Source organism: Oncorhynchus mykiss, chromosome 8 (genome assembly GCF_013265735.2).
Source record: "Oncorhynchus mykiss isolate Arlee chromosome 8, USDA_OmykA_1.1, whole genome shotgun sequence".
Taxonomy (NCBI): domain Eukaryota; kingdom Metazoa; phylum Chordata; class Actinopteri; order Salmoniformes; family Salmonidae; genus Oncorhynchus; species Oncorhynchus mykiss.
The window spans coordinates 27,487,151-27,501,743 of record NC_048572.1 but is presented as its reverse complement, the minus strand read 5'-3'; the positions used below and the strand labels follow the sequence as shown (position 1 = coordinate 27,501,743).

At 41.8% G+C, this 14,593-nt stretch overlaps 1 protein-coding gene across 2 annotated transcripts in view; it reads right to left on the bottom strand.

Moving 5' to 3' along the window:
* jag2b (jagged canonical Notch ligand 2b) overlaps window positions 1-3,583 on the bottom strand; it is a 104,004-nt gene extending 100,421 nt beyond the window's left edge. For both annotated transcript variants that reach the window (XM_021612192.2, XM_021612194.2), the window contains exons 1-2: window positions 3,264-3,583; window positions 2,173-2,493 (exon numbers count right to left, since the gene is read on the bottom strand). In XM_021612192.2, the coding sequence (XP_021467867.1) occupies window positions 2,173-2,493; window positions 3,264-3,332 (390 nt within the window). In that variant the 5' untranslated portion in view covers window positions 3,333-3,583. The remainder of the gene's footprint in view (window positions 1-2,172; window positions 2,494-3,263) is intronic.
* Between the last annotated feature and the right edge of the window lie 11,010 nt (window positions 3,584-14,593).

Sequence of the window (14,593 nt, the reverse complement as noted above, 5' to 3'; positions counted from 1 at the left end):
CCAGTGTCTCTGTTCGAAGGTAGTGCACTATATAGGGAATAGGGTGCCATTTGGGACATAGAACTCTACTTCTCCACTGAAAGCACCATAGGGGGCAGGAGAGAGGGAGGGAGCCACATTATTGTTTACTAAAGGCCTATCTAACCGTTGCCTGGCGACGGCCCCGGCAAGCTCCCAATCAGGTGTGGCTGTGCTTGCTGGTTAGCCTTGGAGCAACTGTTCCCCTGCCAGGCCCAGGGAAGTCTATCGACAAAACAGAAGCCTTCCTCACAGTACAGATCAAGGGAAAGATAATTCATTGAATAGGCGAGTTGATAAAGTAAAAAGGGAAGAGATTAAGAGAAGAAAAGAGAAAGGGGGTGATAGAACATTTATGAATTGATTAAGTGACAAGTTAGTTCTATTGTATCCCCATCTAATAGCAGATGCAGTGCATCACCCTAGAGTGAACCCCTCCCTCCAAGCTTACCCAAGATCTGTGAGTAAGGGCAACTTCATCAACTACTGCTGGTAGGCTATATGGGCTACTAGAAGCCAGGCATAGATCATGGACCGTGTGTGCGCGTCAGCCCGCAACAAGGCTCCAACTGGACATCTGGCCACGGCTGACAGTCAATACTACACTATCTTTGTTGCTTTCAACCTGTAACACACAGCAGTGAGTAGACCAGCTAGCTGTGACATCTGCCACTGGAGTAGTAGGGCACTGTGCCCATTTCAATAGTCTAATGTGGCTTCCACACCACTGACAGTCCAAATCTATACTTGTGAGGGCAACTACCTAGGAGGCGTCCTCCGAGTGTTTCATTGAACCTAGCTTGTGTTTTAAGGGGAGGGGAGGAGCGCTACTTGAGACTATTGAGATGCGTCTGCGGAAGCAGCTGCTGGGCACTTAAGGTAATGACAGGGGAGCTGGACAAGAACAGGTCTCTTTGCCTGTGTTGTAAAGCATACATGTTGCATAGGGACTTGAGACATATCCCTTTCAGCTCCCTCAGGATGATCAAGGGAACGAGGAAGTTAAGTTAGTGGATGAGAGAAAAAAAACATTTCAGATCTGCCTGTGGTGGTGAGGGGGAGGGAGGGAGGGAGGGGGGGAAATAGGTAGCATTAGCTAGCACTATTCGGTTGAATCTCTACAAAAAAAATAGTATTTTTCAACCTATAGCTTGTTCTCCATCTTTTTAAATAGTGAACCAACATGTTTCTCCGCCCTTTCATTTCCATGACTGATAAATATGGAAATAAGTAAATGGAACCTGACTTTAATGGTGAGCGAGTGGTGCCTTTTCTTGTGCTCTTGTCTGCAGCAGACAGTGAGCAATACACATAGTAAGTATCCTGATAGGCTGGGGAATTGCCAGAGAGAGTTAATTGCCCTTTTTTTAATAGATTAAGTTGTGTTTTGTAAGGGATGCTAATCTTAACCTAATTTTCCAATTAATAAAATGTGCCGGGGGCATTGGCCTACTGAAAACGCAGACAAACTCATTTGAGACTGCTATTCTCTATACACCTTTACATTACATTCAAATACAACTGTTTTCTTATCATAGTGGTGAAAATAAGTATGCACTAGCCTAATCCGTATACACACACAGACACACGGTGATTTTACGCAATTGCGTGCCACCTGCCACCCACTCAGACAGCAGGGGAAGCTGCGTGAGCTCTATGCAAAGAGAGCGGGATCAAGAACGTCACCTTATATGCACTGCCTCGCTTGCGTGTAGGCAGCTGTAATTTCGTTTTAATAAGAGCTCGCCACAAACTAGTGCACTCGGACGCTCCGAATAACGAACCCACATAATAATCGAAGGGGACACTAGCCTTGTGTAGTGCCGTTGCAATTGAGGTTACTGCTGTGACGTGGACCCAAGGGGATTCGGGTCTAGAAAATCAACAGGGAGCTACAGCAGTCACCCCAAATCACACGAATGCATCATGACTCTAGAATAACAATCGTATAAACTCTAGTATTTCGGTGGCAAACGCTACCTTGGAAATTATGGAGCCCGTCGACACGAACCCTATCCAGTGCCTGATAGTGACATATACTACTGTGTATGGCACTGACAAAGATACAATAAAACATTGGACTATCCTAAAATACACTTTGGCTTATCAAAACATTTAATGGTGGTGGATTGATTAGGAAAGATGTACACTTACCGGCCATGCGTACTGAAAAGAGATGAGAACCTTGCCAGCATCGTTGATTTTGTTTTGGTTATTCTTCGTATTCTTAAAAGAAAAAATATTTCCACCAAGAACGTGTGTAGATCCAACTCCGTAGGTGCAAGAGCCAGTGGTTGTGACCTCGGTTTGGTACTCCTTTAAGCAAATTTTTAAGTAAGTATCACACTCGTCCCGACTACAGCGCAGATCCTGTGAGTTCCTTGTGCCGTCGCAGCATTCCCCGTCCGACAACTCACCGTTCACGTTCTGAACTGTAATCAGTTGCAGCTCAAAATAGCCAGAGCACTTGGACACCTAAAAATAACATTAAAATAGAAAATAATTACTGAAAATTCTTTGTTTGGTTGGTTTACTATATGCGTGCGTAAACCGATAGTGGTGCACGCGACCACCGGGAATTTGATGGAAAGGCTACGAGGACACGCCTGACGCCCAAACCGATATTTAATTTCAGAATAGGTTAGAGTTAAGGTCAGGTTTAAAGTAAAGCTCCGTTTTACGTTTTGGCTAGTCGGTGTATGCGTCAGTTGTGTCCTTATAACGTTAGTATGGGGGAGTTTGATAAGCTTGTTTACCAAGTAATTAATAGTTGGGGGATAATTGGGTCAATAATATTACAATGTGTTGTTTACCCATGTAGCCTACCTTTGGCACAACATGTTCTGTCATTAACCTACAAAAAAAAAAATAGGCCTTTCCTTCCAAGAAAATGCATTGGCTAGTAGTGCATCTGTGTAGTAGCCTATGCATGAGGATCCTTTGCTAATGTCGTTAGAAACAATTAACTGCAATAAAACTTAACATGTAACGTTAGGCTATTTAAAATATAGCCAAATGACAAGTGCATGACAGCAAAATGGAGTGTAACAATTCCTCACACTTCAATCTCGTCATGGTTACAATACATGATCACATGATTCAATTGACGGCTGCGTAATTTAATTATCGATTAATATCTGAATACGAAATAGGTAAATAAATAGGCCCACGCCCACTAACTTTTGACAACGATTGTTTATAAATCAACATTTATTTGGCGTAATATTTGACAACAGCCCTCTTACCTCCGTCCATATCGTCAATAGGAGGCACAGTATTGAGAGGCAATTCGTAATCCTTGTACAATTCCACATGCCTGCGAATAATTAGTATGTCATAGGGAAAAAACGATCCAAAACGGAAAAGAGCCGTTGACCGGCGACACAGTTCTCCGCTCCTGACATGCAAAATTCACAGCGTGCTTTTTTCCTCCGTATATTTCCAAAATTCACCGAAATATTAGCCTACATGCGTGTGTAGCAAGCAGCCGACGCAGCGTTGTGATGGTCCAGCCACAAGAACCTCCGTCAAATCACTCCACAGCAACTGATATGTTTCCCAGCTACAGCACGCCTGAGGATGTATTTTTGATTGGCAGTTCAACAAACCACTCACAAATCCGAATTCTTGCAATTGGCAAGAGCAGTCCCTGAGCCAACCAAAGGCACTGGGGGCGGAGTATTTCCAAAAACCTTGAATTACATGGCTTGGGTAAATGAGAACTGAGAAACCGCATAGACAGACCTATTGGACATTGTGTGTAATAGGCTATGTCTATCAGGTTACAGGTTATTTAAATACAACATTTGAGAAATATATCCAAATACAGGATAATATGCCCACCGTGGTTTTAGCTGTAGGTTTGCAATTGTATTATCAAGGTTGGCCTACGTCTTAATTCCGCCGCTCACAGCCAATTTACAACGAGCAATATGCAATTTGTTTGCACTAGACTAAATGTTGTGAATCTAAGTTCCCTTTTCAAATGTCGAATGAATGTCTTCTATGTGAATGAACATTTTCGGCAAATAGCCCACAACATTGATTTAACTTCACTCTAAGCATGGGCTTTACCTATTGTTTTTAAAATAGCTTAAAATAAGGAGGTTATCGATTTATCCCAGCATAAATTGACCCACACAGACGGTGGGCTTTGCTGAATTAATGTAGTTGAGAGCGCCCTCTTCTGTATATCGGCGCATTAGGCTGTCAGTGTGGATAATGTGCTTCAGTGTTTGCAGTATACTGTGTGTTACTTGTGACTTCGTGATATTGAGTTACTTAATAAGGAAAGCCTCATTTTTTGTCTGACAGGAAATAAGCAATAAAGGCCCTCCTTCAGCAAACGTCATTGACATCCATTTCTTGTTCTGGCACTCTGCCAAACAATCCACTCATAGCTTGAGAAATCCTGACATCCTTTTAGGTGACCACTTCCTACGGAGGAGTCATAGCACAAGTTTCTCAACACCCCACCATCAGTCTGCATTCAGTCACACAAGCATCTTATCGAGCACCTCAAAGGGAGCCTGGAGTGTGTGTGAGAGCGAGAGATAGTGTGTGTGTGTGTTTGCATGCACATGTGTGTATGAACGTGAAGACGATTGACAAAGGCTGTGTGTGTGCCAGACAAGGCTTCCCCCCCACCCGCCGGGCACGACCCTCTCCTTTCACCAGTCCAGCGGCATCATGTCATCAGATAGGGATGCAAATAAGTGCCCAGATAGCCCCAGCAGCAGCATTGGCTCACTGGTAGAAGTGTGTGTAGATGAGGTGGGTGGGGGGGCAGTGGTGAAGAATAGGATTATGAGGTTGGGGTGGGGTGGGGGCTGGAGGAGGAGGGGTGTTGGGCACTGTGGGGGGTTTGTAGACCTCCCTCCCAGGGTTAGGGTTGGGGGGGTAAAGTGGATTTCTCTCCTCATCCATTTTTCATGGGTTCTTCCTTTGAGAGTTGAGAGAGCACCCCTGCCTGAATGTATGACCTCTTGCTTCGACTCTCTTTTATCTTTAATCATTGAGGAAAGAGGGTGGGGGAGGGCGGTTGTGAAATTGTTGGTGAGGCACACGTTGGTGACGTTGTCAACCCACCCATGTATATGATTACATGGACAGGGGGGACCTGATCCTAAAGCACTCCTACTCTGAGGCGCTTTACAATGTCAATGGAATACCAACGTTATGCTACTGATATTCTTAAGCCAATGTATACATTCAATTACTTTCAGATTACACCAAGTGCCTATATAGGGGGCAGGGACTAGTGGTTACTGTTGGATGGGGCCTGTTCCATGCTTTGCTCTAAAGGGGTCTAAGATTGAGGCCAGTTCCAGTACTGGATATTATTCATCCTACCTTCCTTCCTCCCTTACAGTGATTTCTGTTCTACATGTGACTGGAAAGCAAGGTGAAAGCAAGGTTCTTTATATCCCATTTACCAGACTTTTCAGATAAGTCTGTGTTCCAATTCTGTTTCTGTAGTATGAGGCATCTTGATGTACAAGTAAATCCCCTGGACAGGACGCAAGTCTGTCGCAGGGCCTTACCCCTAATCCGTCTCCTTAATTCTGAGTGCTGAGCAGAGGCATCAGGTACCATTTTTAGTCTTTGGTATAACTCAACTGGGGTTGGAACTCCCAACCTTCCAATGTCAGGCCAAACACTAACCACAAGGCCACTGAGTTGAAGAAAAATATTCAGCTATTTTACAATGCTCATACCCAAGAACCCCTTAGGCATTTTTAAATATGGTTGCCAACGCACTACATAGCAGACGATTTCATGTTTGTTAAGCGTAGCATGGGGCTGAAATGGAATAGAGCAAAGCAGTCAGATTCTCAGACTAAGAGGGCTTTCTGGTCCAGGTGGATTTGGTTGACTTTTGGGCTCATCTAGTAAGATGTCACGGATAGAAAGGAGTGACTAAAGGGATGTCAAGCCAATTTATAACCCTGACACTAACTCATTAGTTAATTCAACAAGGGTTTGCTGGTCAGTCATACCCCTTTACCTAGATATAAACTTAATGTATAGAACGTACATGATTCTTCCATTATGTGGAACACACAACCGGATCCACCAACAGACATTTTTCGGCAAGTAATCAAATTAAATGAAGTTTTATAGGTCACATACACATATTTAGCAGATGTTATTGCAGGTGTAGCGAAATTCTTGTGTTCCTAGCTCCAACAGTGCAGTAGTATCTAACAATTCATAACAATACACACAAATCTAAACGTAAAATAATGGAATTAAATAATAGGCTGAACATACCGGCAAATATTGCTTGTGAGAAAAAAATATTTTACATTGAAGAGTAAGTGAATGAAAATTATGAAAACTATCAATGAAAATCTAACATTATATTTGGTCATGACAAACTGTTTGTGGGCTGGTACCAAATAACATACAGTGCCTTGCGAAAGTATTCGGCCCCCTTGAACTTTGCGACCTTTTGCCACATTTCAGGCTTCAAACATAAAGATATAAAACTGTATTTTTTTGTGAAGAATCAACAACAAGTGGGACACAATCATGAAGTGGAACGACATTTATTGGATATTTCAAACTTTTTTAACAAATCAAAAACGGAAAAATTGGGCGTGCAAAATTATTCAGCCCCCTTAAGTTAATACTTTGTAGCGCCACCTTTTGCTGCGATTACAGCTGTAAGTCGCTTGGGGTATGTCTCTATCAGTTTTGCACATCGAGAGACTGAAATGTTTTCCCATTCCTCCTTGCAAAACAGCTCGAGCTCAGTGAGGTTGGATGGAGAGCATTTGTGAACAGCAGTTTTCAGTTCTTTCCACAGATTCTCGATTGGATTCAGGTCTGGACTTTGACTTGGCCATTCTAACACCTGGATATGTTTATTTTTTAACCATTCCATTGTAGATTTTGCTTTATGTTTTGGATCATTGTCTTGTTGGAAGACAAATCTCCATCCCAGTCTCAGGTCTTTTGCAGACTCCATCAGGTTTTCTTCCAGAATGGTCCTGTATTTGGCTCCATCCATCTTCCCATCAATTTTAACCATCTTCCCTGTCCCTGCTGAAGAAAAGCAGGCCCAAACCATGATGCTGCCACCACCATGTTTGACAGTGGGGATGGTGTGTTCAGCTGTGTTGCTGTTACGCCAAACATAACGTTTTGCATTGTTGCCAAAAAGTTCAATTTTGGTTTCATCTGACCAGAGCACCTTCTTCCACATGTTTGGTGTTTCTCCCAGGTGGCTTGTGGCAAACTTTAAATGGCACTTTTAATGGATATCTTTAAGAAATGGCTTCTTCTTGCCACTCTTCCATAAAGGCCAGATTTGTGCAATATACGACTGATTGTTGTCCTATGGACAGAGTCTCCCACCTCAGCTGTAGATCTCTGCAGTTCATCCAGAGTGATCATGGGCCTCTTGGCTGCATCTCTGATCAGTCTTCTCCTTGTATGAGCTGAAAGTATAGAGGTACGGCCAGGTCTTGGTAGATTTGCAGTGGTCTGATACTCCTTCCATTTCAATATTATCGCTTGCACAGTGCTCTTTGGGATGTTTCAAGCTTGGGAAATCTTTTTGTATCCAAATCCGGCTTTAAACTTCTTCACAACTGTATCTCGGACCTGCCTGGTGTGTTCCTTGTTCTTCATGATGCTCTCTGCGCTTTTAACGGACCTCTGAGACTATCACAGTGCAGGTGCATTTATACGGAGACTTGATTACACACAGGTGGATTGTATTTATCATCATTAGTCATTTAGGTCAACATTGGATCATTCAGAGATCCTCACTGAACTTCTGGAGAGAGTTTGCTGCACTGAAAGTAAAGGGGCTGAATAATTTTGCACGCCCAATTTTTCAGTTTTTGATTTGTTAAAAAAGTTTGAAATATCCAATAAATGTCATTCCACTTCATGATTGTGTCCCACTTGTTGTTGATTCTTCACAAAAAAATACAGTTTTATATCTTTATGTTTGAAGCCTGAAATGTGGCAAAAGGTCTCAAAGTTCAAGGGGGCCGAATTCTTTCGCAAGGCACTGTATGTGTGCTATGTATAATTTTGGTCCCAGTTTCTCTCAACCTAACACTGTTAAGGTCCTAATTTTTGGCCAAAAAGGGTTTCCAGAGGGCAAGAATATACATTCTGCAAATTAACTATTCGAGCCCAAAGCCCTAGGACTGAGAACAGAGTGAAATAAACTGCTTAGGTATGTTTTGGCTGCCTCCCTGAAATCAGAAAAATACATTTGCTCACGTAGGATATCCTATCCCGCGATGATCTAAAAGCGGCGACTACTCCTGTCTTCCTCTTGACTTTGTTTTGAATCGGTCGCGAACCCTCACATCCTCTCTGAAGTTCAAAAATGGTTCATGGAGGCATGCAGAAGAACAGAGCTGAAATAATGGGTGTGTTTGAAATTGACTACATTACAGTTGGACTATGTGGAAACAAATCGACAAATCACTTTGCATAAAAATGCCTATATAAAGACTTCACAAAAACCAATAACCAATGCATGGTAAAGGGAACCCACTGGGCACTGACGTCAGTTCAACATTCATTTTGATTTACATTTGGTTGAGTTTTCAACTAACATGAATTCAATGTGAAATCCCCCCCAAAATGTACAGTTTCATTGAATTTAGGTTAGAAGTTGGGTGAAAAAAAAACACAAAATGCCATTAAATTGATTACTTTTTTGCAAATCCAATCAGTTTTTCAGGTTGACTCAATGTCATCACAAAGATTTTTGGGGGTTGAAATGAAATGGAAACAATGTTGATTCAACCAGTTTTTTCCTAGCGGGAAGTGTTGCAGCATCTGAGTTTGCAGGTCCTATACTTTATTACCATACAGACCTCTTTGGCCCAGGATCCCATGATAAGTGAATGCTTTTTTTCCATGCACCCTCCTCCTTTCCCTCGCTTCCTCCATAATAGGACTAGGGTGACCACATGTCCCAGATTGTGTGGGACAGTCACGCATTTTGGGCCTTTGTCAAGTGTTCCCCAACAAAACCATCAAACATTTTATCAACATTAAAACACCACTAAGTTGATCTGTCCCATATTTCACTCAAACGTCACATTCATTTGAAGATAATTGTCTCTTTTGCAATCACGTTGCGCTTATGACAAGATATACAATGCCTTCAGAAAGTATTTATACCCCTTGACTTATTTCACATTTTGTTGTGTTACAGCCTGAATTCACAATTGATTAAATATATTATTTTCTCACCCATCTGCACACAATACTCCACAATGACAAAGTGAAACCATGTTCTTAGAAATATTTTCAAATGTAATAAAAATTAAACGCAGAAGTCTCTCATTTACATAAGCATTCACGCCCCTGAGTCAATACCAGTTAGAAATCACCATTGGCAGCGATTACAGCCTGAGAGTCTTTCTGGGTAAGTCTAAGAGATTTGCACACCTGGATTGTACTATACAGTGCCTTGCGAAAGTATTCGGCCCCCTTGAACTTTGCGACCTTTTGCCACATTTCAGGCTTCAAACATAAAGATATAAAACTGTATTTTTTTGTGAAGAATCAACAACAAGTGGGACACAATCATGAAGTGGAACGACATTTATTGGATATTTAAAACTTTTTTAACAAATCAAAAACTGAAAAATTGGGCGTGCAAAATTATTCAGCCCCTTTACTTTCAGTGCAGCAAACTCTCTCCAGAAGTTCAGTGAGGATCTCTGAATGATCCAATGTTGACCTAAATGACTAATGATGATAAATACAATCCACCTGTGTGTAATCAAGTCTCCGTATAAATGCACCTGCACTGTGATAGTCTCAGAGGTCCGTTAAAAGCGCAGAGAGCATCATGAAGAACAAGGAACACACCAGGCAGGTCCGAGATACTGTTGTGAAGAAGATTAAAGCCGGATTTGGATACAAAAAGATTTCCCAAGCTTTAAACATCCCAAGGAGCACTGTGCAAGCGATAATATTGAAATGGAAGGAGTATCAGACCACTGCAAATCTACCAAGACCTGGCCGTCCCTCTAAACTTTCAGCTCATACAAGGAGAAGACTGATCAGAGATGCAGCCAAGAGGCCCATGATCACTCTGGATGAACTGCAGAGATCTACAGCTGAGGTGGGAGACTCTGTCCATAGGACAACAATCAGTCGTATATTGCACAAATCTGGCCTTTATGGAAGAGTGGCAAGAAAAAAGCAATTTCTTAAAGATATCCATAAAAAGTGTTGTTTAAAGTTTGCCACAAGCCACCTGGGAGACACACCAAACATGTGGAAGAAGGTGCTCTGGTCAGATGAAACCAAAATTGAACTTTTTGGCAACAATGCAAAACGTTATGTTTGGCGTAAAAGCAACACAGCTGAACACACCATCCCCACTGTCAAACATAGTGGTGGCAGCATCATGGTTTGGGCCTGCTTTTCTTCAGCAGGGACAGGGAAGATGGTTAAAATTGATGGGAAGATGGATGGAGCCAAATACAGGACCATTCTGGAAGAAAACCTGATGGAGTCTGCAAAAGACCTGAGACTGGGACAGAGATTTGTCTTCCAACAAGACAATGATCCAAAACATAAAGCAAAATCTACAATGGAATGGTTCAAAAATAAACAGATCCAGGTGTTAGAATGGCCAAGTCAAAGTCCAGACCTGAATCCAATCAAGAATCTGTGGAAAGAACTGAAAACTGCTGTTCACAAATGCTCTCCATCCAACCTCACTGAGCTCAAGCTGTTTTGCAAGGAGGAATGGGAAAAAAATTCAGTCTCTCGATGTGCAAAACTGATAGAGACATACCCCAAGCGACTTACAGCTGTAATCGCAGCAAAAGGTGGCGCTACAAAGTATTAACTTAAGGGGGCTGAATAATTTTGCACGCCCAATTTTTCAGTTTTTGATTTGTTAAAAAAGTTTTAAATATCCAATAAATGTCGTTCCACTTCATGATTGTGTCCCACTTGTTGTTGATTCTTCACAAAAAAATACAGTTTTATATCTTTATGTTTGAAGCCTGAAATGTGGCAAAAGGTCGCAAAGTTCAAGGGGGACGAATACTTTCGCAAGGCACTGTATATGCACATTATTCTTTCCAAAAATCTTTAAGCTCTGTCAAGTTTGTTGTTGATCATTGCTAAGCAGCCATTTTCAGGTTTTGCCATAGATTTCTTTGCCAATTTAAGTCAAAACTGTAACTAGGCCACTGAAGAACATTCAATGTCATCTTGGTAAGCAACTCCAGTGTATATTTGGCTTTGTGTTTTAGGTTATTGTCCTGCTGAAATGTGAATTTGGCTCCCAGTGTCTGTTGGAAAGCAGACTGAACCAAGTTTTCCTCTAAGATTGTGCCGGTGCTTCGATCTATTCTGTTTTTTGTTTTTTTTAACTCCCTAGTCCTTGCTGATGACAAGAATACCCATGACATGATGCAGCCACCACCATGCTTGAAAATATGAAGAGTGGTACTCTGTGATGTGTTGGATTTTCCTCAAACATAACGCTTTGTAGTCAGGACATAAAGTTAATTTCTTTGCCAAATTTTAGTGCCTTATTGCAAACAGGATGTATGTTTTGGAATATTTTTCATTCTGTACAAGCTTCCTTCTTTTCACTCTGTAGTTACTCCACAATACTAACCTAAATGACAATGTTCTCATTAATCTCTACAACCGTTTTAAAGTCACCATTGCACACACTGTATATAGATTTTTCTATTGTGTTATTGACTGTACTTTTGTTTATTCCACATGTAACTCTGTGTTGTTTTTTGTCGCACTGCTTTGCTTTATCTTGGCCAGGACGCAGTTGTAAATGAGAACTTGTTCTCAACTGGCCTACCTGGTTAAATAAATGTAAAATTAAAATAAATACAAAATTGGCCTCATGGCGAAATCCCTAAGCGGTTTCCTTCCTCTCTGGCAACTGAGTTAGGAAGGATGCCTGTATCTTTGTAGTGACTGGGTGTATTGATACACCCTCCAAAGTGTAATTAATAACTTCACCATGCTCAATGTCTGCTTTTTTATTTACCCATCTACCAATAGGTGACCTTCTTTGCGAGGCATTCGAAAACCTCTCTGGTCTCTGTTGTTGAGTCGGTGTTTGAAATTCACTACTCGACTGAAGGACCTTACAGATAATTGTATGTACAGAGACTGAGATAGTCATTCAAATATCAAACGCTATTATTGCACACAGAGTGAGTGAGTCCATGCAACTTATGTGACTTGTTAAGCAAATCTTTACTCATGAACTTATTTACGCTTGCCATAATTAAGCTGTTGAATAATTATTGACTCAAGACATTTCAGATTTTCATTTTTAATTAATTTGTAAAAATGCATTAAAAAAATCTAATTTCACATTATGGAGTATTGTGTGTAGGCCTGTGACACAATCTCAATTTAATTCACTTAAAATTCAGGCTATAACGCAATAAATGTGTAAAAGGTCAAGGGGTGTGAATACTTTCTGAAGGCAATGTACAGTATATCATAAGAATGTGGTACTGGTGATGTTAAACACTTCTCCAATCGTTGTTGAGATCTTCTGCCAAAAATGTAAACTACACTGTTCCGCAAAATCATCCTATTGTCCAGCATTTGGGTATTTTAAATGTGATCACACTAACTAGGACGGACACAGGAAGCATGTGAGGCACGGTTTACTTGGGCCCACGAGCCGTCACAGCAGGGGATAAGCATGACAGACCCCCAGGTACCAGATAGGGGTCGCGAGGTCAACCAAGCTCTGCCAGATTCTAAATCAGAAGCCAGGTAATCCTTGTCATCAAACATGATGTCAGCGTTAGAGGGATATAGGTTGGTAGCTTGCAGCTGGTTCTGGTCCGACACCATATCAGCATTTGTAATAAAAGTGGGTATCCATCTGGTATATTGTGTTCGGTATCTGACAGACAGTAGTGAAATAGTATTTGTTTTCTTTCAAATACGTAAGCTGAGCTTGATTGAACTTGGCTGGCGTGATTGAACCAGGGAAATAGTGCCAAGAGTGCAACCCTGCTCGTCTGGTACTCCAGGCAGGCTGAATCAAAGCTCAAAGCATTTAAAAAGTAAACAAACACTATTTGAACCCTGGGCAGCGGAGAAGATAATATCTGTGCTCTGGAATACAGGCAGTCACGGTAGTCTCTAATTTTAGTGCAACTATTGCTCAAATCTTTTTGTGGCACACCAAAATTAAGAAGCAAGAATTTGTTGGATTTTGGCCTCCCGAGTGTGGCAGTGGTCTATGGCAGTGCTAGCTGTGCCACTAGAGATTCTGAGTTCGAGCCCAGGCTCTGTCGCAGCCGGCCGCGACTGGGAGGCCCATGGGGAGGCGCATAATTGGCCCAGCGTCATCTGGGTTAGGGAGGGTTTGGCCGGCAGGGGCAGGCCGGGCGCAGTGCACGCTGACACGGTCACCAGGTGTACAGTGTTTCCTCCGACACATTGGTGCAGCTGGCTTCTGGGTTGGATGGGCATTGTGTCAAGAAGCAGTGCGGCTTGGTTGGGTTGTGTTTCGGAGGACGCATGGCTCTTGACCTTCGCCTCTCCCGAGCCCGTACGAGAGTTGCAGCGATGAGACAAGACTGTACCTACTACCAATTGGATACCACGAAATTGGGGAGGAAAAAAGGGGTGAAAAATACAACAAAAAAATACAAAATTGTTGGATTTTCTAGATAGTAAAAGCATGGAGCAGGTATTTTGATCCAATGTGAAGAATTGTGTCAATCCAACAAAATCCATATCATTTTAAATCCACATGGAACATGAAAATATATCCGAATCAGGATTTAAAGAATAAGACGGGTAACATTTTAACTTCCTGCAATGTATTCAGAAACAGAACTGAATCCTAAACTGCCTCATCTCACTCCAATGAGTTTTTGATGTAGGGCAGGGTTCCCCAACTGGTGATTTTATTTTGTACTTTTGTCTTTTTTGGGACATACAAAAATGCTTATTCACGTCTGTAAGTCACCTTGGATAAATAGGTCTGTCTAAACGACATATGTTATTGTCCACACAGATAGGGGCATTTTGAGATGCTATAAGACATGCATTCAGCCCTTCTCTATGACGAACACTTGGTTGCGTCACAATAATATATTGTCTCCCTGCACTTATTCACTTCCCTTTATGGATGTCAAAGGAAATATGGAAACTGTAGGAGTGATCCACTTTCGTGAACAGGGTGATGTAAGTTAACTGTCTGGTGTATGTGATCATATACAAATGTAAGCAAGGTTTGAAATTATGTTTTCGTCAAATATATATGTTTTGGCTTCTTGTGGTCAATTTACAGTCTACAAATTATTTATAATTATGTTCCAGCCCCCTGACCATCCACTCACAAAAAAAATTGTCCCCCTGAATCTAATTGATGATCCCCGGTTTAGGGTGAACTTTCCACAGACACTGATCTGGGATCGGTTTTGCATTTCCCACACTAATGGTTAAGGTTATGATTTGGGGAGGGGCGGGGAAGCTGATCCTAGAGGAAACTTCACCCCTGAGCCAACGGGTTCCTCTTGGGGTTGGCGCCAACATACTAAGTTTACCAGGCTTCTCCTCTCAC